The sequence below is a fragment of the Oculina patagonica genome, chromosome 13, assembly GCF_052425735.1.
Source record: "Oculina patagonica isolate OP01 chromosome 13, crgOcupat, whole genome shotgun sequence".
Taxonomy (NCBI): Eukaryota; Metazoa; Cnidaria; class Anthozoa; order Scleractinia; family Oculinidae; genus Oculina; species Oculina patagonica.
This window is the reverse complement of record NC_135770.1, coordinates 25,692,088-25,719,945: the sequence shown is the minus strand read 5'-3', so window position 1 is coordinate 25,719,945 and position 27,858 is coordinate 25,692,088. Positions and strand designations below refer to the sequence as shown.

The following is a 27,858-nucleotide window of genomic DNA, read 5'->3' as shown; positions in this document are numbered from 1 at the left end:
GGTTCATTTCATAACATTACATTATCTTTTGTTATATTTATACCTAATCGTACCTTCTTGGTACGCTTCGGCGGCATATCAGGCGAGTTTGGTCGAGCCATGGTTCGTATTTTGGCGAGACGTAGTCGAGCCAAAATACCCATGGCGAGACCAAACGAGCCTGATATGCCGCCGAAGCGTACTAAAAAGGTACGATTAGGTATTTACCGTACCCAAATTCAGAATTAAGCGAAAGATTTGTGAACTCCCGTCATGTCATGTCATGTCATGTCATGTCATGGCATGGCATGTCAGGTCATGCCAGTCATTTCATGACATGTCATGTCATGTCATGTCATGTCACGTCACATCACGTCATGTTATGTTTTGTCATATCATATCATAACATTTACTTGTTGCTTTTACTCTGCATCTTTGTTTTAAACTATCCCCTCTTGCATATGCAAGTAATGAAAGCCAAGCTACCGTAAAAGCTCCTCCTTCTCATGTAAGCCCACCTCTCTAATGACCCTTAACCATATTAGGCCCCCTCCCCCTTTACTACGATCGAAATCATGCCAATTTAAGAACAAGGAAACAAGGCAGCCTTTCGCTTTTAAGGGAATTAATGTCCGCATTTAGGTATTATAGCTTGTGGAAATGTGTTTTCAAACAACAATAAAACATTACAAAACTTCACTTTATTTCTTTACATATGTACCCTAACAGTTATACGATTTAAAAGACCCCCACCCCTCCCTCTCTAAGAAGCCCCTCTCTATGTAAAGACCTCATCAAAAGTTCCTGAACTAAACTATAAGTCCTTCTGGGGTTAATGGAGCTTTTACAGTGACTTTGTTTTGCAGCTATTAACCTAACCTCCAAAAACGATCGTTTTACTGTAATGTTTAATCTATTTGTTACAAGCTAAGGTTCTCATTTGATTGGTATCATATCATATCATGTCATGCCATGTCATGTCATGTCATGTCATATATCATATCATATCATATTTTATACCATGCCATAGAAAATACAGCCAATCAGAATACAGGAAAGCCGTTGTATATTCGACGGTATTCAACCCAACCTTCCCATCGTGCGCTGCGATCTTATTCTCGATGAAATTTAGTGAGCGTATTTTCTATGGCATGGTATAAAATAGTTACACAACACTTTCTCGTGGTATACTATGGAATATCCCACTTGTCACTTGTATTTTCTTCGTATACACACTCGCCTAAAGGCTCGTGTGTATACCGAGAAAATACAAGTGACTCGTGGGATATTCCATAGTATACCACTCGAAAGCGTTGCATAACTGGTATATATTATATCATATCATATCATATCATACCATATCATCATTTATTATATGGAGGAGAGTGTTTTACTGGGAACTAAACCACTCGTAGTTTTCATACGCCACTCCATCCGGGACCCGAGTGGCGTATTTTCTGTATGTCACGCTTTCGAGTGTCATATCGTTCAATGACGTCACGATTCCCGCCTTTTCTACTTTGTTGAATGAACTGAATGCGTCGTTGCCTCAGTGTTTAGAATTATGGCGGTGGCAAGCAGGTTTGTTTTGCTAAACGATGAACAAGTGAAAGAGTTTTCCGAAAGCTTCGACAACGAAAACACGAAAAAGAAGACCTTGTACGATTTAAAGGTTTTCAAAGAATTTCTCGACACTTGCGACGAGAAGAGAGAGATTGAGGATATTGCGCCTGTGGAGCTGCAAGAAATCATCAAAAAATTTGTTCTCGCTGTGCGAAAGAAAAATGGTGAAGAGTACGAACCCTCGTCAATCAGAGCGTTCATACAAAGCATCGACCGGCATCTTCGAAAAAACAATTATGGATTTTCCGTCCTCAACGACAAAGAGTTTCATGAGGTTCAAGATATTTTAAAGAAGAAACAAAAACAGTTAAAATCCATGGGCAAAGGAAACCGGCCAAACGCAGCGGATCCGTTGTCGGATGAAGACATCGCCATTTTTTACAGCCGTGGAGTTCTAGGAATTCACTCTCCTAGAGCTCTATTAAATACCCTTTGGATGAACAACTGTACATTCTTTGGTATGAGGCCAGGTAAAGAGCAGAGGGACCTTTGCTGGGGCGATTTGCAGTTAAAAACAGATTCGGAGGGAAACCGCTTCATCGAATTCAACAAAGAAAGACAAACAAAAACGCGTACCGGTGAAAACCCTCGAAATATCAGAAAGAAGAAACCTCAAATGTACGAAAACAAGAGCAATGCAGATCGCTGCCCTGTCAATGCCTACTTGGCCTACAAAGATCATCGGCCCGCTGTCATGATGAGCGATGAATCGCCTTTCTATCTTGCTGTTAACATCGAAAGGCCGAAACCCGGTCAAATGTGGTTCAAATGCTCTCCGCTTGGAATCAATTCCTTGAGAAGTATGCTGAAGAACATGGTACAAGATTCAGGCCTGGATTCAGACAAAAAACTCGTAAATCACAGCACAAGAAAGCATTTGGTCCAGAAGCTGGTGGATAACGAGATACCACCCGACGAAATCATTCAGATTACTGGACATAAAAACGTGAACTCTTTAAACAACTACTCATCTCTGTCCGATAAGAAACAGAAGCAGATTTCCGCTGTATTGTCTAACGATGCCAATACCAGCCAAACCTTGTCAGCTGTCTCCATTGAGGAGAAAACTAAGTCGGATAGCTATTTAGCGGGTGCAGCTTCCGGAAGTTTATTTCAAAACTGCCAAATCGGAACGGTAAATGTGCAAGTGTATCAGCCCGGTCGTGCCGAAAAGTGTTCAAAGATTCGTTCTGAAAAAAGGCTAAAAATCACTGTTTCAGATGACTCAAGTCAGAGTTAATGACATTAATTTTAGTTTGTAAAATTAGTTTAGAGTACAGCTGTATGTTATATCCTTGGCACCGGGTATTTTGTATTTTTCACTTCAGTGTATTTTCTATTTTAATGAAGCCCAACCGTATTTGTGTAAACCTTAATTTGGAAAGAATAAAATGGGCAATTTCAGATATTTTGTCTCCATATAATAAAAAGAACATTACACGTTGGCTCGAAGATATGAATTTTTTGTTCTCGTGGCAAACACAATATCTCACTCGAGGGTCCTGAAGGGGGGGTTCTAAATCCCATTTCTCAGCCAAAAATTTTCCCAAATCCCATTTCCCAGCCTTTTTTTGCTCAAATCCCAGTCCCAGTGACGAAATTTTTGTAAATCCCAGTGAATGGAAAATCTGGGCTCGAACGCACTATACGTGCAGTAGTTGTGTTGTTTTAATTGTCCTAAATTACGTTTTTATTTCTGCTAGTTATCAATGCTGTTGAGTACATTACTTTTCATTTATTCATTTGTTCGTTTGCCTAAAAGAGAATTGGAAATAAATTGATATTTACTTATTCACTGAGCCTTTCTCAAATGCAACTACTCGTTCGATTACCCTGACTCGTGACAACGACTTACTATCACTTTTATTAAACATTTCTATTTGTTCGTAAGTCCGGAGAACGAATGGCGCCTTGTGTGAAAATTCCTGGGTCAACCAAGTCTATATAAAATATCCACGCTAAAAACGGTAAATTCCCTTCGTTTTCTGACATTCTCAACTCCACACATTCAAATCAATGTTTTCTCCAGTTCTTTTGGTGAGTTCCGCCAAATCTTGCACCTCGGATCTTCGTTCCCTACTGCGTAAGCTTGACGAAACAAGCGACTCTCGAAAGTTCTGTTGCAGGATCGATTTTGATTGGTTTTGAAAACAATAAAAATGGCCGGAAGTAAAACACCAAAAAACACCACCTTTTGAAAGCTAAGCACATGTTATTCAACCGGAAGTCCGATATTTTCGGACTTGCAATCAGAACTTTCAAGGGTCGCTCGTTTCCTGAATGCTGGTTACAGGGACCAAAGACCTAGGGTACGAAGATGTGTTCGACCATATTGTATTATGTTAGTTTAAGCATGCTAAGTCATAGCTGTTTTGGTGAGTAACTACTGACACAAAAATTGATCGACACTTTATTGCAGGCCTTGGTTTCGTTTCAGAGTTTTCAACATTGTAACTATGCCTTAAGGAATATTATTGAGTGTGAAATATATATGTTTTTTCATGTTCTGAAGTGCTTCCCATTCCCATTTTTCGTTTGTGAATCCCATTCCCACTGACCCAAATCCCATTTTCCCAGTGAAAACATATGTAAATCCCAGTAAAAATAGGCAAATCCCAGTTCCCATTTTACCCCTTCAGGACCCTCTCACTCGTTCGCTGCGCTCACTCGTGAGATATTGTGGTTGCCACTCGAACATAAAATTCATATCTTCTCGCCACCGTGTAATATCCTCTATATCATATCATATTATATCATATCATATCATATCATATCTTAGTATAATTTCAGAGGTGATTATAAGAATTGAAGCATTCTGATTGGTCGAGAAGCTCGGCTTATAAGGCTATATTCACCCCGCGCGGGGTGATTATAGCTTTGAAGGCTTGGTTACTTAGCCACGCCACCTTTGACATCCAGGGAAGTAAACATGGCCGCTTTTGCTGAATGAAAATTTCTTTGATTTGAAAGAAACCAGTCCAAGTCCTGGATATTTTAAACATTGGGAATTTTTTAAATTAACTACCAAGGCTTTTGGACCGAAAATATTTTCAAGAGATGGTTCTCAAGGCATTAGAAATGATCGTAAACACGGCGGTTTTGGCGATCGATGAGAAACTCAGTCAGATCGATTGAGCAAACATTATTCAGTTCTCTTCTCACCGGAGCTACTCATTTTTAGAGGATTCGCACATTCGCTTACAAGTCATCCACAATCATACAAAGGTACCAGACATCTATCTTTCTCATTGTGTTTGTTTTGTTCCGTTTCATTGCTTTAACTAAATAAATTCTGATTGCAATCGATGATTTAAACTGGTTTACACCGTATGCAAGCGAACACTTGTGTTTGCTGTTTTCTTGTTTGCTATCGTTATTTTTTAAAGTTCTTGATGATCACCTCTAAAAATTATACTAAAACAATTATTCGCCTCAGGCTCAGTGATTATTGTTGAATAATCCCCTCGACTTCGTCTCGGGGATTATTCAACAATAATCACTGAGCCTGAGGCGAATAATTGTTAAATATCATATCATATCATATTCTCATTTGATTGCAACGGAATGGGTGAGAATCAGATGCGACCGAAATAATTAATTTTCATCTTTGTATCACCTGAGCAATGAGAACCATCTCCTGTGAGTCCCTGGCTACACTGACATGTTGATGACGTTGTCCCTGGTGGATAAAATGTCGAGCACAACGCCAATGAGTGGCAACCGGCACACGCATCAACTGAGGAGAGGAAGGATAAGATTATTAGCTGGAATTAATTTTACTTGTTAAATGTTACTTTGTATCCATGAAGCGTCTATATACGATGCTTTAAACTATTCTCACATATTCAAATAATGGAAACAAACCTAATTTCCTTCTACAGCTGTGTTACATTTTATCCTTCAAAATTTATCATACTACTGTATTGCTTCATCTTAACTTTTCATCGAGAAGAGAAGAAGGTCCCCTCCGAGGGGTTGCAGGGAACAAGGGAACATGGCAATAAAATAATTGGGAACAATGCAACAAAAGAAAAATAAAGCTGTGAACACAGCATCGAAAGCTGTGTTTCTGACAATTTAGGGAACAGGGATCATTACAGCAAGGCGCCCAAAAGTGTGACCACTTTTAATTTATTCACATTCTTTCGTGCAGATTAAATCCAATCAAAAGACGTCGATAGCTTGCAGTTGACTTCTGATTGGATTAAATCTGCACGAAAGAATGTGAATACATTAAAAGTGGTCACACTTTTGGGCGCCTTGCTGTGAGACGTTTTGACTATTTACAAATGTGTGTGCCTTCAACTGGTGAAAGTATATTTCAATGTTTTTAAAGTTTGTCATTGATAATGTTCTTCACACATCAAATAGCATCCTAATCGAGACTTGTAAAATTTACTCTGCCCATTTGCCAGCTAATGGCTTTTAATGTACTGATGGAAAAATTTAAAAAATTTACTCTGCTCATTTGCCAGCTAATGGCTTTTAATGTACTGATGGAATGCCACTCTAATATCTCGCATAAGTTAGAAAAACTGCAAAGTAAAAACGTGTTCGGTTTGCCATCTTATAGAGAATTTGTGTTATGTCGCAAGTTAAAAATGGCAAAACATTTTCAACAGAAGAGAATTTTTTTTATTCTAACCTTGCACTGTGGTGGACATTACAGGAAAAGTTGAAGAAGGAAGAATTGCAGAAGTTGCTGGACTTCTCGCCGTAGTGTCGCCAACTTTTGCCGGTGGTGTCATCTGTAGATTACTAGATGAAGACTGAGATGAAGCTAAGGGAAAACATTGATTATTACTAAGTAGTGGTAATCGTAGACAAGGATATACGGCTCATATAGACCTGATGGTAGTGCAAAAATTAAATGATATTAACAAAAGTAAAATGCACTTTGTTTTTAACCATTAAAGTGTCCTTCTTTCTCAGTTGGTTACATTTCGGCCGCATGCTATGGTTATCATCCAGGAACTCTATCTTTCATTGGACAACATGGGAGCTTGGGTTAAGAGATTTCGTAAGATCGATTTGGCATTACGCTAATGAAAGTCAACAATTTTACATGGCATCTGCGAACAGCGCGAGGGACCTTCGCGAGACGCCATTTTTCGGCGCAACGAAAACAGCCACGAATAGCTACTTTGTACGTAATACAAACTGGTTAAGAGGGACCCTTGAACTGTGCCCTAGAATTATATTCAGATATGAAAACAATGGAGAGTCAGGGGCGGATAAAGGGGGGGGGGGGGGGAAATGAAATGTCACTTTATTTGAAATAGAAAATGAAGAAAGAAAGAAAAATTAGCTCTCGCTCAAGTCTGGTTGTTGTTACGCCACGTTTCGCCGTCTGCCGCCACTTAGGGTTAGGGTTAGGGTTAGGCCCTAATGGTCTGCCATCCACCCCCCCTTTTGAAATCCTGGATCCGCCCCTGACTGAGTACATGCTCGAATTCAGCTATGATCCAATCTATTTCCATATTGAGCTATTTTTAGCAAATAATATTCATGTGAACTGTTTATTGCCAGAATTAAATTGGAGTCGCTTCGCCTATTGACTCGTTTACGTTCCACATCGATATTGAATTTGAGAATGATTTTTTTCCCTGTGCTGACAAACTACACAGTTTGCCCACGGTTTGTTCCGACATACGCTCATTGCTGTGGCTTCTTTAAACAGCAAAATAAAATAAGTACCACTGCAAGCCATTACCTGGCTTTAATAAAATTGGTTTGTTTGTCGCGCAAATTTGTCATAATGCTACTCAAGGAAAATTTAATATCCGATTGTCCGATTTCATTATATTACCTGAGCAATAGGAACCATCTCCAACGAATCCGGGACTACACTGGCATTCTGACACGCCTCCTCGTATTTTCACACATGCAGCCAAAGAGTGGCAATTACCACATACGTCAACTGCAGAGAGAAAGAAAATACAGTAGAATCCCGATTACTCGAGCCTCCAGTGGAAAAGAAAATGCTTCGTGAAATTGGGAGGTGCGAGAAACCGAGGGCTCATTAAATCGCGATTCTACTCTTATGTACACTGTAGAAAGCAATGATTAATTGGCCGTTTTCACACTAAAAGACAGACTAATAGTCTAGTGGGACAAGTCGTCTGACGATTTTTTCGTCTAGTGTGAATTTAAGACCGCTTTTGGACGACTTATCCGTCTAGACGTCGACCAAGTCGTCCTCGAAAAATCGCCTTCCTAGACGGCCAAATTGACGGACAAATTCAGACGACTTGTACGTCCAAAGTTTCGTCCGTCTCGTTTTCACACTAAGACGATTTGTCCGTCACAGACGAATTGTCCGTCTCTATTGTGAAAACGGCCGTTGACGTGTGCGATTTACAAACACGACCATGCTATTCATATTTCATATTGGAAAAAAAATTCTTTTAATTGTAGTTTATCAGAATTAAGTAAATTTTGCGAGTGGAGAACTTACCCGGCCATCCTTCCACTTCTGATCAGTCACACACGATCCTTTTTTAATTTTATTATATCCTTTCAGTAAACACAAATCACTAAATTTACAATGATAATCTCATTAAAAACTCGTTTTGGGTAACCACTCGTTCCACCCAGCTATACAGTCGGATTTCCATTGTAACTCGGCATATTATTATTTTTCTTTGAAATTATTAATTTTTTTTTCAAAATTTGTCACTTTATCGTTTCTCTTTTTACGACATTCGTTTGCCTAAAGGTGAAATGAAAGAAAAATCAGTTACAGGACAAGAAACTGTAGAATTAAAAATAAGTCGTCTATACAGTTATTTTACCTGTACAAAAGGAACCATCTGCGTGTCCAACAAGTCCAGCGCTACACTGGCATCGTGATGATGTGAGATAGTTATTGAATTTATCTTTAGGATAAGATGTCGTACACGTAGCCAACGAATGGCAATTAGCACACTCATCTGAAGAGTGAAAGGAAACAATGTGTTACAGTGGGATTGAAAAGCGAAGAACGCAGCTAGAAAAGCAGACGCCCTGTTCAAGTCAAGTCAAACTTTATTTAGGCAGGGTGGCCCAATCAGCACTTGGCTGGTATCAACAGGGGCCCTGCGTAAATTATGACTATGTATGACCTGCGTAAATTATGACTATGATGTTGAGGGACTAGATGGCGATTCCGAGAATTGGTTAATATTTTAACCGTCCTTCAGTTTGAGATATAACGCGTTTTTTTTAATTGATAGCTGGCATCTGCAAAATTTACTGAAGCTGGGAATAATTATACATGGGAATGTGATAATTAGGTTACGAATGAGCCGACTTTACGGTTCTTCTACCTGAACAATAGGAACCATCTCCAACAAAACCAGAGCTACACTGACATCGCGACGATGTGAGGTAGTTATTGTCTACATCTAAAGGATAAGATGTCGTACAGGTAGCCAATGAATGGCAATTGGCACACTCATCTGAAGAGAGAAAGGAAACAATGTGTATACAGTGGGATTGAAAAGCGAAGAACCCAACAAGAATATCAGACGCCATATTGAGGGACTAGATGGCGATTCCGAGAATTGGTTAATATTTTAACCGTCCTTCAGTTTGAGATATTACACTTTTTCTTTAATTGATAGCTGGCATCTGCAAAATTTACTGAAGCTGGGAAATGGGCTGAAAGTTTGACTGCATTTTAATAATTATACATGGGAATGTGATAATTAGGTTATGAATGAGCCGACTATACTGTTCTTCTACCTGAACAAAAGGAACCATCTCCAACAAAACCAGAGCTACACTGACATCGTGACGATGTTTCGTGATATGTCGTACAGGTAGCCAACGAATGGCAAGTAGCACACTTATCAGCTGGCTCTACCAAAAAAATAAACAGTTTATAATTATACAATGAGATCAGAACGAGAGACTGTCATCGATGTTGAGCTGGCAGTGTTATTCCCTGGTTAGGGTGGAGGGGGTTTTAAAGCTTACCCATTTTTGATCATGATAGAAAGGAAACCCTTTGGTAAAACCTCGTTAGGAAAATGGTACCCTAGTTTTACACACCTACAGTAGAGATACTGCATCAGTTTTCTTCATTTTCACTTAAATTAACCCTTAAAATACTTTATAAAAAATGAATCGACTGTTGGTTCGGCCGTTTCGAGATATTTTCCGCCGACTGGTTAGCTCAGTTGGTAGAGGTTAGTTTCGAGATATATAACCGGTTAGTTATATAACTGGTTAGTTTCGAGATATATAACCGCCGACTGGTTAGCTCAGTTGGTAGAGCGCCGGACTTCTGTGCGGGAGGTCTCAGGTTCGAGCCCAGACCGGACCAACACTCAGGGTCTTAAAATAACTGAGGAGAATGTGCTGCCTTTGTGATGGCAACTGCAAATGGTTAGACATTCTAGTCTTCTCGGATAAGGACGATAAACCGTAGGTCCCGTCTCTTGCATCTTCACGGTTATGGTCAGCAGGGGACGTTAAAGAACCCACACACTTATCGCAAAGAGTAGGGCATGGAGTTCCCGGTGTTGTGGCCTGGTCTTGTTCCGAAACTACATTGGGGGCATCTATAGAAATAAATCCTCATTCGTTGTAAACTGCTTAATTGCAGTCTGTCTAAGTCCCCCGCAAAGTGTTGTAAAGCGCATTGAGCATATGGAAATGCGCTATATAAATACCGTCATTCATTTTAAAAGGTCCTTTCAATTTCCCAAATGACAGTTTTCAGTCCCTACCCTTATGTATACTCCAGCTTGTTAAATCCTCACTTTATTATATTTCTATACAACCTTTCGGACGGAGCTTTGCCAAACAGTCCACTAAAGAGAGTCCCATTTCCCTCGGTTTGTGATTTCGAACGACGGTCACGGGTTCGGATAGGCAAATCACTTTTCATTACGTCTACGTCTGTGACGCATTACATTTCTCTTAAATTTATTGATTGGGTTGTTCTACTATTTATATTTCGAACGCTTTCTCTGTGATCACATTTGAATTGGTTTATAAATGCAGAGAACACTTGGATCCGAAATGGTCGTGTTTTCTTAGTCAACAATGTATATATTTGATTGCCGTCGTGACAACGGTAACAGAATAAAAATTAGAAAGCTTCCCTTCGCTGTAAACGAGTAATTTGAAGGCGCTACCCTCACCTTTAGTGCAACTTATGGTGCCATCTCCATAGTAACCAGGCTTACACGAGCAGAAACCAACCCCAAGACAGGTGGCAAATTGATTACATGTGCCATGGCATAGATCTAAAAAGGACATTAAACATATTAGATAAATTTGAATCTGAATCATAAAACAACAGCTAAGCCTAAGACTCAAGGTCTTTGAGGGTGCTGGTAGGATCAGTTAGTTTCGCATGAAAACGAACAATGGATATCCCTGAATAACCGGCTAGTAATCATGGAAATGGCAGCGAAGAAAGTTACCCTCGTCAACTCTCTATTCTACGTGAATTCTTTACAGTTCCTCTGGTAACCATATCAACTGCAGGTACAATTCTAATGGTATCAAGGTTGTAAATTAATACCCTGTTCTCACAATGACGTCAAGGTCGTGTTGCTCGTGCATGCGTATCCAGCACACTGGCTTGGCAAAGGTCGTCCGTTCAGGTAGGTAACAGCACGATCGATTTTTAAACATTCACTGTATACCTCCAATCGCATTTACAAGGTTTGGTTCAAATTGGAACAATTTATTTTGGTGACTACAAATAACTAGCAATAATTACTGAAAAAACATCAAAATTTAATATGCCATTATCAGTTCCATCATCGCGCAAAAAGCATAACATCAACGTTCAATTTCTAGCAATATGCGGGATGTTTGTCATATAAACCTATAGTTTAATGGCCTAGCGACCACGCGTCTCCTATAGCTCAGTGGTAAAGCACCCGAAGTACTTATCGAAGATTCATAGGCTCGTGTCTTGTTGGGAGCACTCTGAACTTCCTTTTCCGAGTATACCTGTGTCATTTACTTAAAAACATCATGTTTCAAGCGATAACTATGTTAATTAAAACTGTATCATTCAGTGCCAAATTTAACCTGGCGTTAGTGAAAAAATAACATTTTTTTAAAAAATAAAATGTTTGCTTCCCACCTTGCGCTTGCAAAGTTGGACTCGACAGACTCAACATGACAACCGAAATCTGCAAAGGAGAGTGTAAACAAAACTCTTAAGAATCTGAAGTTTTTCTTTTACTTTGTGGAACTTGGGATTTTGATTGCGGCTGACTAGCATCCAATCCAGAGGTAACTGCTTCATGCTAAAGGCACAAGCCCTCGACGCTAGAGCCGCAAAGCACCTCGCCCCTCCGATCCACTTCATGAATTGAACGGTTTTACCTTGTCTAAACAAAGCTAGGTGTGTTTGAATACTATCTAACTTACTCCTTTATCTTTTTAACTTTGTTTACCATCCGTAATCGTATTGTCTCTTGTGTGTTTAAAATGTTTTACAGCATAAGTTAAATCACCAGTTTGTATGTAGGAGATTTTTGCTTGTTTCAAGTTTTCGTTTAGCACAGTGACCAATGTCGCAAAAAAAAATCCACTTTCATCACTGAGTTAGGAAAACTAAACTTTTTTTCCACAGAAATCTACATTTGGCTAGTTTAACCACAGATGAAAGGGGTTAACTCATCGAGACTTTGAAATTCGTTCAAATGATACATCTTACGGATCAAAATAGACTGAAGTATCGCTCCCTTTTTTTTTTAAAGGAATCTTTTTTGAATAAGCTAAAATACGTTTGATTTTTGACACTGCAGTAGAAATTTGACCCATTGCAAATTCTTTCACAGATCGTCTGGAACAAAATGGGACAATTTCAGGCGAAGAGTTACATACTATTCTTTGATTACATAATAACAACGAATGGAAACAAAGTAAAATTATTTTACAGTACAAGAAAGCTGCACTCACCGCAAACACTTGAAGAAACAAGGCCATTATGAGCTTTTTCTTCTACAGACCAAGTTCAGGCATCTTCTCTTCGCTGCATCAGTTTTTCAGAACGTTTGTTAGTCGATATGATTGCTGAAAAGGTTTCCCAATTTAATTTAACGACCGGCAGTAGGCAGTGTCTGTGTGAGTTTAGTTTCAAGCAGTTTATTTCATCATACAGTTATTTGCTAAATAACTCATCTTAACTTTACGTTGCTATGCTTTCAATAATCGCCCACGAGCGCCGTTCAATAGAAACATTAAAAGCAATGAAAGACTCGTTACGACACAGCTTGGGCTGCAGAGTCCGTTGAAAAGAACTCTGAAAAAAATATTGTTTGGATAGATATTTATTTTGTGAGACACGCTACTATGTTATTTTAAAGTGTTATTGTTTTGACTTTTGTTACTGTTAAAGTTTGTGAATTATTTATTGCTGTGTTTTCGAAGTCTACAATAAGTTTACGATTACCACTAGGTTAACTTCTTTCTTCTATAGCCAAATTGCTTCGTTGGGGGTGGGGATTATTTTGGTGCAGTGAAGGGATGCTTTTTTAAGATCAAAATTCATTTTCTATACCATGCAAGAATAAAATTCACTTTCATTACTGGATCACTGAAGATTTTGTCTTGTACTGTCAACACACCATGCAATTTTTTCTCTGCTGCAAACGAATGTTTACATTCAGTTTTTAGAACTAACTGTTTTCAAAAACAGCTGAGTGATTCCCACGTTAATCAAACTAATTTTTGTTTGGTCAACTTTTCCGTTACCATAATGAGTAAATTGATATCGTGGGGAAAAGTCTAACGCATGATCAGTCCAGTTTAACGTGTACTGAGGGGGTAAGAAATTGTCACGAAAACTTACAAATGATCGATTCAACCTTTAAACATTTAATAGAAATAGTTTATAAAACAAATCCAAAGCTATATTTCATACTGGAAAAGCTTTATCAGATACCTTTTTATGTTGATGTGTGATTTTTGTAGTTTAGTATTTAAGTAACGATCCCCTTTCAAGTTTGGAAATCATTATTTTGAACAAAAGCATATGTGATTGTGTCTTTTCAACATGGGGTCGTATTCAAAAATATAACTGCCTTTGATTTTTAGCATCAAAATGTATAACTTATGAGGCTAAGAGAAGTAACTGTATGCCGAAATTGATTATTGTTATTCTAGAGGTTCAATTTCGACTGCAGCAAATGCACCAAATTCCAATGCGTCGCAACTGTGCGGCCTAAAACATGTATGTAACTTTCTCTACACTTTTTTTTAGTTTACTATTGACTTTTTTAAATATATTGATCATCATGATCAACCGTGAAAGTGAAGCCAGTGTAAATCACTATAAACAAGATACATAATAGGTAAACATGTCCGCATTTAGTAACATGTTTTTTTTTTTCACAGATTGTCCATATAAAGCAAAGTTGGATGTAAACAATAAGGGTTTGGAGGGGTGAGGAGAAATACACACTGTGCTGGAGATCTTAAGCAGCTACGTTCAATGCAAGGCTATTTAATGCCCAGGTTCTAGATGCTGAAAAGCATCAGAAAAACAGCTTCATCTGAATGTCAGACTGACAGACAGTTGTTCCGGTCTGTTCAGTTTTCGTTTAGGTTTTGTTTTGCTGTTTGCATGGTAGACGTAATGAGTAACTGTAACTGCTGCTGATACGACCCCCCCCCCCCCCCCCCCCCACCGCTAGGGTAGCACGCGGCATACCCCTCCACTAGAAAAACAATGAGCTCCGAATTTTCTATTCAAGGCCTTTGTTTATTGCTTGATAGAAAAATAACTGTAACTAAAACATCACGCTTTCATTTTAATATTGTAACGACTGACAATAAAAGACTTCGCTAGGGAAGCAAAAATGAATGTCGAATTTATTAGAAAGACCTTTGTTTATTGCTTAACAAAAAAAGTTAAATAGCTTACAGTTACAATACAAAGAAGCTTAAAGGGAATCAAAATGGAGGAGTCCTTAACATAATTATGTGAAGTACAATACAACCCGCCATAACAAACTCGGAAAAAACATTATTATATAATCGCATAAAAAATATTGTGGTAGATTATTTTTTTAAGTTAAGACTTTTACCGAACTTTGAAGGACAGATTTCTTGATCATACTATCAACAATTCACCCTAACACAATAAACATGAACTGTAGCCCAAAATTTGTTTCTCTCGGCTTATTATAACGGGTTGTGCTGCAATATACAAAACACAACTGACGAAATAACTGGCAATTTGTCCATTTCAAGACTTTTGATATAATCAGGTTTTCATTTCTACTATAAAGAATTACTTAGATAGCTGCTTTTTTAAGTTATATAGAATTGTTCATCTTTCTTTTCTTTTGCACATAAAACTGAGTCACTTAATAATTATAGCGAGCTCTACACGACTAGCGCCATCAATAAACCAAATCATGTAAATCGGCAGTTAGGTTAACAGGCCTATATTAAATTTTTATTTATATTAACAAAACATTATTTTTAAGGTAATCTTGCCTAAGTGTTAGTAAAAGCTACCTCAAAATTCCAACATGACGCCGAGGTTGATTAGCTAGTCTAGATTCTTTGTATCCAACTCCGTAGAGGGAATGAGACTCTTTTTTTATCTTATGTACTCGGGGCCTGTTTAAAATATCGATATATCGAACGTTTATTTCGACGCACTGAAGTTTTTTGGACAAGAGAGATGTCTTACGTAATATTAAGCTAATAAAGAGCGCTTCGATATGTTTTAAATGCAGGAAATTCTCCATCACTGTATGTTATAATTGAATTTCGGAATCTTAGGTTGTATCAGGATTTCTTTAAAATTTCAAAGAATACTGAAAGCAAATATGAAAACGTACGCATATCATTTTCTAGCTTGTCCATATTGAAATCCATCCATCCTCGCTGTTGTTATCCATTTTCACTCCCTGATGAATTCTTGATCTTTCCAGGGTACTGTTGTACAAAATCTGATCATAATTTCCTGTTTTCCTTTCTTTCTGGTATGTTTAAGAGCATTTCGTAATCTGGTATTCATGCTAGTAAAAACATACATATCTAGTACATATAAAGGTTTTTAAAGTTCATATAAAAATATCAATTTAAATTTTTTTATTAAAATTGATGTTATTAGAGCTGTATGGAAAATCCCATAGGGTTTGAATTCTTCTAAACTTAGCAGATGTTGATGATTCTTCAAATTCGTAAGACATCGTCAAAGTTTGTATCTCGAGTGAACGCCCTTTGCTGTGCAGCCTGCAAATGTAAGCTGTTCCTATGCGAGGAAAAAAAACAAAAGAGTATCAATTCAAAAGTCATCCGTCAACATATAATTTATCTTCACAATAATAAAAAAAATATCAAGCAGACTAGTTGACGAGAGTAAATAAGATATTCATCTAATAGATTTCCGAGAAAAGAGTATAATGAAGAAATTTTAAGATGAAGTCTGAAACATATAAACCAGAAAAAAGAACTTTATTTGAGTGTCTGAGTATTGAGGACACAAAACTAACATTCAAACTCAAAAATAAAACTAGTAGTATGAATTATGCTAAGGTAAATTTTATAATTAAAAAGAGAGTCTTTGATTTTACAATTTTGATAACTGAGCAAACGTGCTTTGCATGAATGTGTAGTAAGCATTCGGATTCTTCCACCATTTCCAGTCTTTTTTTCCAAGCGTTTTGTGACAAGAATGATATTATCCTGTACTTAGGTATGTTTGTCTTTTTTTTGTTTATTATTTATCACACGTTACACGTAAAGTCTTTTTTCTTTTGTATTTAGAGAATCAAGTGAAATATAGCTTATTTTCCGATATCACCTGAACACGTACCTCATGTCAGCTCAACAGCCGTACAATTCGACACGCATACCAATGTGATTGTTCCATGAGCGAGGAACGATCCTGAGCCAGCGAGTTCTCAGCGGCACTTTTAGCTCGTTTCGAACCACTGAATTCGTGTCGACATTTGCGATAAAAATCTGTTGAAACGAGAAACAGATTCAGGACGGAGAAACTTAAACCGGGCAACTGAGTTAACATTGGTATTTGTTGACTACAGACTGCATTTTAGGCAAGTTTCGTGCATTTCCTTCCACTTTGCGATTTGCAAGGGTCCGGCATTATGACACCTAAACCTTTCAACAAAATCCTGTATTTCATGTTTCGAACGCAAATTTCTGCAAGCTATGGACTTGAGCGAACTGTAAATTAAACATGTTTATATAATTAAACAATTAACAAACCAAACTATAGAATACATCTGCAAAATAAGATCTACAATTGTAAATATTTCGGCAAACCTTAGCAAAATGCAAAGAATGCTATCTGCGCAAGTGTCAAAAAACGCGGGTTATTTGTTTTTTGCGCTAGTCTTTTCTTTCGAAGCTTCTTGTCAAAACAAGAGACCAACGTTAATCACATCTCAACAGCAAAATGATTTTCCATTTCAGCTTTCCTCCCCTTACCCGTTTTCTTCCTCCTTCCTTGTACGCGTTCCATCTCTCTCCGTCGCGTGACGTCATTAGCACATACGTTTTAACCCATTCATTCTCTTTCTTGTTCCCATACCCCTGAGTTGCCACTGCAGTCACGGTTCGCGCCAGTTGCAAGTCGATTTGTAACCATGGTGACGGGTCATTTTTCTGCGCACTCCACCCCTGAGGCCAGTCGTTTAGGTACAAACGCGCACGTGAGGCGCCGTAACGTGCATGGTTGTCGTTCCAGGCGGAGTGGGCCGAGAGCTGCTGATCTGTGATAAAACCGTTTTCCATTCCCAAGTCGCCGTTACATTTTTCTGCGAAGAATTATAACAAGAAGATGAGGAAAAGGAAGTCAAATATCTCTATTTGTATAAAAAAGAGAGGGTAAAGGCAGCTGTCGAGCTAAGTGGCTTATTGGGCGGGAGCCTATCCCGGTTTCTGTAGCATTAAGCGGTAGGAATATTACTTCTCGCCCCCTGGATGGGATGCTTGTTCATTGCAGGGTTACCTCCAACAATAAATTAGCCGGAGATCGGCATATTAACCATTACGCCACCGCGTCTCCCATGATCTCGATTAACATGGAAGAGGCTTTAAGAAATCCTGAATAACAGAGAAGTTTCATTTAAGCAATATAGTATAATCTTGTCCATACCTTGACATCTTGTTACGTTTCCTGTCCTTACAAGATGAAGTCCATTGGGACATGAACACGAATGGCTTTTAGGCTTCAATAAACACAAACCCAAACAGCCGCCATTTTCAATAGCACAGGGGTTCTTGATTGCAGCGGCTAAAACAGAAACAGAAACATCAATCATAATATGATATATGACGTTAATTGGAAATTTGGGATCCGTAAAAGAAAAGGTAAGAAGGAAATTTCAGATTATGATCGCAACGGCGATCATAATTCGAATACGGTCTTTCGACGTATTCGAAATAACCATTCACGTTATAATGTCAAGATTGTAAAAGGAAACCAATGTATGTTTTGCGGTTTTTGTGGCAATTCCAAACCAGTTGTGTTGCGTATGTAAAGTGAATACATTGAGTTTCTTATCTCCTTGGACTTGGACCGTCACAGTTTAAACAAGGGACCACTCCAAATCGGCGATCGCGATAACAAACTTGCTCTGAAAAATGGCTAACACTCGAAACTTCATACTATTATCAACCTAGTAAATGGCCTAGCTCACAACGAGTCTCGCGTAGCTCAGTTGGTTAGAGCGCCAAACCGGTATCTGGGAGGCCATGGGTTCGATTCCCGTCGGGGACTCAGATTTTTTATTTGTCCCATACTCGTGTCATGTAGAACATCTTATCTTAATTATTTATTACCGAGCTTAAAATTTACCATCTTTATTATTTACTACAAAACTTGATGAATTCGACATTGCTGATCCTAGCAGTATGCAGGACGCGTGTCACATAATCCTAGTAAAATGGCCCAGCTCACAACGAGTCCCACGTAGCTCAGTTGGTTAGAGCGCCCAACCGGTATCTGGGAGGCCATGGGTTCGATTCCCGTCGGGGACTCAGAATTTTTCTTTGTCCCATGTTCGTGTCATGTAGAACATCTTATCTTAATTAATTCATACTGTTATTGTCTTCATCTCTTTTTCTCACCTGTCCTTCCACATGGTTGCACAGCCTTTATATCAAATATCTTCCCACTGCTTCCAACAAATGACCTGAGAGGCTTATCAGGAATCTTGGAGTTCATTCCCATTTTTTGAATTCTTCCCATGGTCCAGTCTGTCCAAAACAGCGTCCGGTTGAAATTGGTTATGCCGAACGGATAAGGAGCTGGGTTGTAAGCCTTACGCATGCTCAAATCTCCTAGATTTACACAGGAAATGGCCCACCTGCCGGCGTCAGAGTAGCACAATTCATTTGTCGAATGGACGAGTGTTAAACCATTCGGAAGACTTAGAGGAGATTTAACGAGCACTCGCCGATCGGTTCCGTCCATGTTTGCTACTTCGATCTTGGGACGGTTTCGGCTCCAATCGGCCCAGTACATTTTTCTGAAAGTAGAAATGAACAATGCCTTTACATCCCAGTATACCTTGAAAGCAGCATAGTTAACACATGCTTAAGCTGCCAGAAACTGACAGGCAATCAATCATTCGGGTCGTGGTAATCACTGAAATACTTACCAAAGAGGAATTGTCTTGATTTAAAAGAAAATGTGTATGATTGATTCTCATCATCTTGAGTGAGAACGGAGAAGATCTCGCCTTGTCTTTCTGTTTATCCCATTAGTTGTTGCTTCAAGGACGTTCTTCAATTTCAATCAGTCCATGCTCCGTCAAATTGGAAATTTGCTGTTTTTATACTAAAACCGTTGAAGTCGTTTTAAAAATGAACTTACTCCCACAATATATGCTCCTCGACTTACCCATTAGGTGGATCAACTATGATGGCCCTTGGATCCACCAGGTCTGAAGAGATGAGAGTTCTTCTGTGGCTTCCATTGAGCTTGGCGACTTCAATTGTGTCAAGCCACGAGTCTGTCCAGTAAATGTTCTTTCCTAACCAGTCCACCGCAATTCCTGTAAGAGGTACACAGCTCAGTTGTGTGATGAAAAGCACCATAACACTGATTTGTGAATTATTAAGTGAGAACATGTACACTCTGCCGGTAAAATAAATCACGAGGACACTCCTAGCGAGATTAAGAAGTTGCCGTAGGTAGATATTCCATTGACTCGCCGCGTAATCTTTCGTCGTCAGTTTGTTTACTGCAGTGAATTCTCAGCGTTCGTTCCGTTAGTACTCTTGATAGCTGGCCAACTAGCCAACAAAGGCGGCGCACTTAATATAGAAAACTTATCATTCACTTTCCAATGAGGGACTGAATGAGTAACTCACTAGTTATGAACCTAATGTTATAAGATCCATTTTGAAATTATTGCACTCAACCTTTTTTGGGGCTATCGAAGGCACCTTAAAATACTTCAGTGAACAAGAGTAGGGGTTAACTGCGAATTAAGGGCAAAGGTTTAGTATAGCATACTGACGACTTCCAAAGCTCATTGCTTGCATTTGTCATTTGCGCAAAATTCATTCAGCTCGATAATTGTAGTTTGTCAACCGGATAGTTATTTATTGCTAGTATCCGTTGAGTAGATCTTTAGTTGATCAACAATCAAAACCTCTTCTCCTGATGGTAATTGACGAATAGGTTGAACTACAACCCTAGACAGAAGTAGTTAGAACGCTTTTCTTATCTGACACTTAAACCCTTCATTGATTAGTTCATTATCGTTTCATTCACTTGTTTGTGCTTACAGGATGAGTTCAGGTTACCCCCTCCCCCCTTTCAATGTTGGAAAGTCCCTTGAAGTCCCCTTGATAGTGTTTTACACAAACTATATTGGATGTGGCAACATTGTAAGGGGGGAGGGGGGAAATGGGAGTGTATTTGAATATCGTGGGAATATCGTTCCAACGGTTCTGACGATGGTTGAACTAGTAGAGACTTGCAGAATGTGCTCACCTTCTGGACTTGTAGTTTTCCCGCTGTTAACAACAACTTCCATGTCGCTCCCGTCATATTTTGCACGCACGATAACGCCTTTGGTGACCTCGGTCCAGTACACTCTCTGCTCCACACAATCATAATCAACACCAACATGTACCGCGCCTGCGCGCTGGTAAATGACTCCAATATTGTTGGGCCGAGGAGGAAGAGACATGCGCTGTATGCTGTTACCTTTGCTGAAGATCAGTGACGCTACTCCATCTAAATAAATAAGGAGTTTACAGAACACAACTGAACACCGTAAATAATATATCGAATAATCGCCCACCTCAAATAAACGCCTCCCCTGAAGTGTTAAGTTTGTATTAGACGCTCCCCCTCCACTTCTAAACGCCCCGTGTCTAATAAACGCCCCCTCGCCCCCATCACTTGGTTACGAATGGACTACGACTCTAACTTGGGCACCGAAGTAAGTTCCTTAGCCGTTCACTTAACAAAGGAGTTCGACTACAGGGAATAAGCTGGCGTCAGATACTTTCACTCATGGCTGAGGTGTCAAACAAATAGCTTCGCTTAAACACATGCCACAAACACTTTAGGCAAAGCTTAACTGCTCGTTTTGCTACAGTGTTTAACGATGGCAAACAATTAAATTTATGTGCGAGTTTGATCGACGTGTAAAAAATAGACAACTCTTGGTCTTGATAGTTTTGAATGCGCAAAGCATGACCAGAGAAGACATTGCACTGGTTGACACTATAGCTACAACAAAGGTCAGTCCTCCCAGCAGTAATTATTCCGGCAAAAACAGCGTTAAAAACTCCAAAAAAAAAAAAAAAAAAAAAAAGAAAGAAAAGAATAGAGATTTCAATTGTTCAGAAACCATTGTTAGTGAGAAGTTGCGTTTCAGCGTTGGATAGTAGTTTATTATCTTATGAATTTTTGTATTACGTCAATTTTTGTTTGACGCCATTGGTTATTGATACAATGTATTATACTTACGCCACTGGCATCTTCCTCCGGAAAATCCGGGGGGACACAGACAGGTGTTATTATCAGTACAAGAGCCACCATTCAGGCATCGATTACAATCCTCTGCGATCGAGTAAAACGAAAAGGTACAATTGAGTAAAGAGTGATATATCCTATGACTACTTTAAGCAGACAGACAGACAGATAGACAGACAGACAGACAGACAGACAGACAGACAGACAGAAACAGATAGACGGGTAAATAGACAGACAGCTAAATGAAAGACAGACAGACAGACAGACAGAAACATATAGGCGGGTAAATAAAAAGTCAGGCTAGCTGGAGACAGCATTTATGTTCGCGTTTTATAAACTTTCACAACACAACACTCACTTCTACAGGATTTTCCAACCATTTTGTAACCAGGGAGACAGTGGCACATGAACGAGCCAGCCATGTTAAAGCAGTCAGCTTTATCAGGGCAAACTGATTTATCCAGACATTCGTTTATATCTGACAAGACAAAAATGTCGCAACAATCAGAATACTGGGAAACTATACCTGAAACTTAAAGGGACTATGTCACGGATTTTAACTGATTTTTGAACCGCAAAAATTTAATTTTCTGTCACAGGAAACCTAAAAATAATAATCCATTTTTAATAAAAATTGCTATATTAGAGCACTGAAACTGTCAACGAGCATCTTTGGCTGCGGATGGCTCCGATGGAAACGGATTGCAATTTGAAAACGTTTTCAAATTGTTTCTGCGCGACTTCGAGTTAGGGTAAGTTGCCTACCACTAATTTCAGAACATTCTAAACCAAAAATCTGTGACATAGTCCCTTTAATGAACTCTGGGCCATGCTGTTAGTACGGTTTACATACATTAAAACCAAATGTCCTGCAATATCAACTGTGCCCCCTTATCTACGGTCGTTGTTATCGCATGCAACAAATTTCTTTTAACTATATGTCTAAGAGTTTAAAGGCACATCAGAGGAAAAAATCTCCTTCCCATAAAAAAGAATACAAAATAATTTTTTCTTGATATGGTTCCGTTTGGTCCAATAATGTCTCAGCTTTGCTGTATCTTGATGCGTATTTGTGCTCAAATTTGCTGTCAAATTCAATTCGTAAGTAAATGCCAATCAACTCACCACTACAAATCGATCCCTGTCCAGTGTAGCCTGGTTTACATCGGCACACCTTTTCAGGATCCGCACTGTTGTTAAGTGTCACGCAATCAGCATTGTAGTGACACACTACTCCCTCACACGTGCCATCACCTTAAAGAAAAGAAATGGCGTGACAATTTGCAAGACATTTGCACGATGAAACATATCGAGACGAGTCGTTGCAACGGTTGCAAAATGAAATGACCAAAAAGTATGCATCTAAAATGGTATTAAGCCAGTCATACCTTTCCTAATTGCTCTTTAAACGGAAAATACTGATAGGCGACAGAGAGGTTCCATGAAACTTGGATACAATGTAAATTTAAAAAAAAATTCCCTTGCTGTCGTGTCACAATGCATGGTTCTTTAGTTTCTAAAAATGTTAGTACGCCCCCCTTTTTTTTTTTTTTTCCCCTTTTTTTTTTTTTTTTTCTCCCTTTTTTTTTTTTCTCTTTTTTTTTTTTTTCTTCTTCCCCCCCCCCTTTTTTGGCCCCCCCCCCCCCCCCCTTCTCTTGTGGCCCCACAACAGGGCCCGCCCAAAATTTTCCCCCGAGGGGCCGCTTACGAGAGCTTCACTGTACAACAAAGTCCTCTCTTCAAAGGAAAGAACGCGCGATTAACGTCAAGGATTTAACAAACTACAAGCTTACTTGAGCAGTTGAAACCATTGCCAAAATATCCTCTATTACATCGACATATGTAGGACCCAGGCCGATTGATGCATGTTGACTTCCTGTGACATTTGTGGGTAAGCAGTGCGCATTCATCAAAATCTAAGGAAAGAGAAAATCATTTTTTTTAATAACTTGGACTTTTTTTCTAGATTGATTAAGACTGATCAAAAAGAAACAAGGTTAATTTTCTATGGTACAAAACCTAAGGCTGATGCCGGAGATGGGGAATTAACGAAGATGAGGTGGTGATTACTATAGAGAAAATGCAATAGTTGGATATTTAAGCAATTTAAGGAGGCAAGCGGGGCCGAGTGGTTTAGGGCGCTGGTATTGTAATCTGGAGGTCACCGGTTCAAGACTTGCTCTTTCCACTAGCTGGATTTGTTTCTCGGGTCCCTCCCCCTTGCCCTGGTCTGCCTCCTCCGTTGGGTCCTGTTTTCCCTGTCTCTCTCGGTGCTGCCCATTCTCTCAACTAGTACTTTAAGATAATCCTTGAGACCAGTAAGGGAAATTTTTATGTAATAGACCTTAATACTAGGGCTTTAAGTTTAAATGCAGGCAGCCTAGAGACACTCAGTCGTATGCATTTTCTTATCAACTGGGTAATCTCGCTGTGGAAAACTTTTTTTTATTTATTTTATTATCATTTTTGTTTTTTTGTTTTTTGATTTTCACATCTCGCTGTGGAAAACTGTTGTGAAAATAAAGCTACAGCAGTGACCTTAGGGCAAATTTAGCGTTCATGTAATTAATTATACTAAAGTACCAACCTCTACAAAAGCGACCATCTCCTGAAAATCCTGTTTTACATTCACAGATCTTATCGCCGCTTGATGAAGTCACACATTCGGCATCAACTGAGCACACAACGCCTGCACACGTCCCATCCGCTAAGAAGAATCAGTCAATCAATCAATCAATCAATCAATCAATCAATCAATCAATCAATCAATCAATCACTAATCAAGGAAGGAAAGCAAACAAGCAAGTCAGTCAGTCAGTCCGTCCGTCAGTAAGTAATTCGGTCGTCGGTCCGTCCTTCCGTCCGTCAGTCAGTCAGTCCGTCCGTCAGTCCAGTCATTACGATATTCACACCAGTGGCTCGTATAATCCTATCCTCTAGGACACAACGAAAACGTTCAGTATTTCAAACATAAAACAAATCGCAAGTAGCTCGAAACTGTAAGGATCGTCCAAAGCAAGCGCTTTTTTGTTAAACATCTCCATTTATCCAATTCCCCCCTCCATCCTAAAATTCAATACCTGTTCTACTTGATATAAGAAATTAAAAAGTGTCAAGTGGAAAAAAGATTATTTCTTTTTCAAGTGTTTCTTTACACAGATTTATATATCACTCACGCTCGCAGTTAAATCCGTCGCCTTCAAAACCCAGCTTGCAGGAACAGTTGTAGGATCCAACAGTGTTAATACACTCAGCATCTAGGTGACACTCATGATCATCTCTTGAACATTCATCGATGTCTATAAACGACAAGTTATCGTTAGTGAGTTAAAGTTTGGTTCAGTTTGAAACTGACCAAGGAAGGTATGTTCCTGAGCTTATTGGCTCAATAAGGCTGGTACGTAACTCCAGTTTCCGTAAAAAAAAGAGCTGGGCATTCTTGCTTATCTTAGACATTTAAACGATGAGGCCTTCTGTCTCCCCCTCTCTCCCTGAACAACGTTTCCTGAACTTCAGGATTATATCCAAGCCTATAAGCAACAACCTTAAAGGGAGTAGGTGGTAGGCGAGGTGGTAGGAATGTACATTATTTGTTAATTTTTCCTGGGTAGCTTACGTTTCACGTTTTCGTGATTTCTGGAAGAGAAACAACTCTTTTGCAAGTGGTTGTGGTTCATCACAGATTTCTGTCCGCGAGGACTTCTCTAGTACCCATTTATACTCCTGAGTAGGAAGAGGCACTGCTAAAGTAAAGTTACTTGCTCAAGAATACGACCCGCGGATAATAGCGAGAAATGAACATTGGACCTTTACATTGGAAGTTGATAACTAACCATCAGGCCGTTGCATTTCCAGGCCTCCACAAAATACGTAACACAAATGTACAGGTAATTATTAAATAAAAGAAAAATATAAAACAAAAAAGAAATCCACAAGTACTTTTTTTATGTTAAAAAATTAAAAAAAAGTAGAAGTTGTATATTTTACCAGAGCACTTTCGTCCGTCGCCTTGGTAACCGGTCGTACAAACGCACACTGGGCCAAGTGGTGAGCTCTGTTCGCAAGTAGCATCCGGGTGGCATCTAACTCCTGCACATGTGCCATCCGCTAAGGGAAAGAGAAAAATAACAATTAAAAAAGAGAGAGAGAGAAAAAGCCACGAGGCAAAGAATGGAATCTGAATTAGACCGATATTGTGATTGATAGAGGGTGGATCAAACGATATGAATGATTCCGCCAATGTTATGGTTAAAAATCAAGTTATCAATGGCTTTAATACTTTATAAACACAGCAAGTGAAGTTTAAAGTGTTCTTAGCCTTCTTTTTGGCTAAAAAAAATCGTATTTTGTTGGGTTTTTTCTGCGCAAATATATATATATTTTTAATTACGTCCTCGATGTCTTTCTCTGCCATGTTGAAATCGAGCTCCATTTTGGTTCACGACTGCGTAAAGGCCCGGTAAAGGGGATTCGAGTTTGGCCGGCAAGCGTTTTGGTCGCTTTGTTCCATCTCTATTGAAGGCTTTCTGTTTCTGTAGGAAGAATTCTGGTTGGGCTGAAGAATATCTTTTTTTTTTCACGCTTAGAAAACCTCTGACTTTTATCACAATACCTCAAATTAATCTTACAACCATAAAGCACATCACGGGAAGGAAGCCTCTTTGCTTTGTCACGTACGTGCTATTGACCCTTCAGATGGCGCGACCCCTCCCCCCCCGGGGGTCTCACCTATATAGGTATATGTTGCGCCGCCCCAAGGGTGTTTTGGCCGTCTGCGGATCAGATTTTGGTGGTCTGATTGGGTATGGCTTCTGGGGCGTTCCGGCTCTTTTCTTCCCGCCCGGCGGCGGACTAGTGGAGACAGAGTGATAAATCAGCCCTTCTCCGTGTGTTCCGTTCAGCGTTCATTCTGTCGTTGCGGGTTGATTGGGGTCTGAAAACGGGTATGGAAATGAATTTGTTTTGGTCTGCATTGGGTCTGGTTTGGGATGCGGGCGGTCACCCCCACCAAATTCCAGGGTCCCCCCCCCCCCGGTGGCGCGACTTTGCTGGTCGTGTAGCGAATCATGATGCATTCCATGCTGTAAATGTTTGAGCGTTTAGGCCAAGCCATCTTCAGTGTAATATCTACCAAGTAAGTTTAAGAACACACTCAGAGCCACTCTTTCCTCTCACAACATCTACCTCTAGCCTGCGTGCAGACGACTCCTATTTGTTTTGCTTGAAATAAGTCTGCACGCATGCCATCTACTTCTTGTCTCTCAAGCGGTCGTGTTGGTCATGAATAATTTTATTATTATTATTATTATTTTAAATAAATAGAAGCAAGAAATCAGATGGTTGTTCTCTATATACTTATTTGTAATCCGAATAAAAGAGAAATATAACTTGACGAGAACATTATAACACGAACGTGTTTGTCACGGGAAACGTAAGTATGTAAATATTTTAAGCTTCTTCTAAAATGGGGAAACCCCCTTCCTTATTGTTTCATTTTCGTTATGGCGTCGTATTCCGCTTTTAGTAAGTGCATTTCATTTCCTTGGCCTAGATTTCTTTGTCTAGACATTAAAACTAACGTTAAAACGTTAACTGAAGCGAACATGCATTCAAAAGAGACGAAGATGGAAAACTTAAAAATGTAATCCACATAACTGGTTTTGTATCGGTCATCGGTGAAATAACAATTTATGCTAAATCTCTGTCATAAAGCAAAATAAAGGAAGTTAATATCCACAAAAAAATAACTCATTCACCGACTACACTAAATTCAGACATATTCTTATCAAAAGGTCTTAAAACCCAGGATGGAACCTTACATATCTTACAAGTTATACCTTAATTTTTATGTAAAGCTTGCCTATCGCCAAATCAAATTCAAAGAGCGCATGCTCGTACGAAAACGTTCGTTAAGTTTGTCCCACATGGCTGACAAAGCTATCTTTAATCAATATAAATAGGTTAAGCATATAGTAAGTTAAATTGAGGTCCGGATTAGGGGAGGGTTACCCCTCAATGTGACTCGTCACACCCCTCCCCGCTCATTGACCTCATTTTTGCTACCTCCAAATACTGGAAATGTGAAGAATACCCATAGCTCGAATAGGCTGGGAAAGAAAAAAGGAATTTTATAAACAAAATCAGCCAGTTAGCGTAGGAAAATCTGCTAACCACCTCGCCACGTGAAGTGGACCCAGCTTCACATCAGCACAAAGCAATTAGAATTCCAGGCGTTCAGTTAGTTGGGAGCAGCGCGAAAAACGGATAAGATTTCTATCGGGAACAAGGACGAAAAGTTGCAATGGAATAAATTTACCATG

At 39.2% G+C, this 27,858-nt stretch overlaps 2 protein-coding genes across 3 annotated transcripts in view; both read right to left on the bottom strand.

The window, feature by feature from the left end:
• LOC144637068 (polycystin family receptor for egg jelly-like) overlaps positions 1-12,543 on the bottom strand; it is a 29,017-nt gene extending 16,474 nt beyond the window's left edge. The window contains exons 1-9 of the mRNA XM_078496232.1: positions 12,517-12,543; positions 11,693-11,741; positions 10,734-10,838; positions 9,328-9,444; positions 8,910-9,041; positions 8,397-8,534; positions 7,412-7,522; positions 6,248-6,382; positions 5,219-5,338 (exon numbers count right to left, since the gene is read on the bottom strand). Coding sequence (XP_078352358.1) covers positions 5,219-5,338; positions 6,248-6,382; positions 7,412-7,522; positions 8,397-8,534; positions 8,910-9,041; positions 9,328-9,444; positions 10,734-10,838; positions 11,693-11,741; positions 12,517-12,543 — 934 coding nt within the window. The remainder of the gene's footprint in view (positions 1-5,218; positions 5,339-6,247; positions 6,383-7,411; positions 7,523-8,396; positions 8,535-8,909; positions 9,042-9,327; positions 9,445-10,733; positions 10,839-11,692; positions 11,742-12,516) is intronic.
• A 1,829-nt stretch (positions 12,544-14,372) lies between these two features.
• The window catches only part of LOC144636231 (uncharacterized), a 73,569-nt gene continuing 60,083 nt past the window's right edge, over positions 14,373-27,858 (bottom strand). For both annotated transcript variants that reach the window (XM_078495387.1, XM_078495388.1), the window contains 14 exons: positions 25,526-25,645; positions 24,715-24,837; positions 24,126-24,245; positions 23,332-23,454; positions 22,664-22,792; positions 21,897-22,016; positions 21,533-21,625; positions 20,546-20,791; positions 19,445-19,598; positions 18,670-19,070; positions 17,696-17,833; positions 17,026-17,354; positions 16,391-16,539; positions 14,373-15,826 (listed from right to left, as the gene is read on the bottom strand). In XM_078495387.1, the coding sequence (XP_078351513.1) occupies positions 16,402-16,539; positions 17,026-17,354; positions 17,696-17,833; positions 18,670-19,070; positions 19,445-19,598; positions 20,546-20,791; positions 21,533-21,625; positions 21,897-22,016; positions 22,664-22,792; positions 23,332-23,454; positions 24,126-24,245; positions 24,715-24,837; positions 25,526-25,645 (2,234 nt within the window). In that variant the 3' untranslated portion in view covers positions 14,373-15,826; positions 16,391-16,401. The remainder of the gene's footprint in view (positions 15,827-16,390; positions 16,540-17,025; positions 17,355-17,695; positions 17,834-18,669; positions 19,071-19,444; positions 19,599-20,545; positions 20,792-21,532; positions 21,626-21,896; positions 22,017-22,663; positions 22,793-23,331; positions 23,455-24,125; positions 24,246-24,714; positions 24,838-25,525; positions 25,646-27,858) is intronic.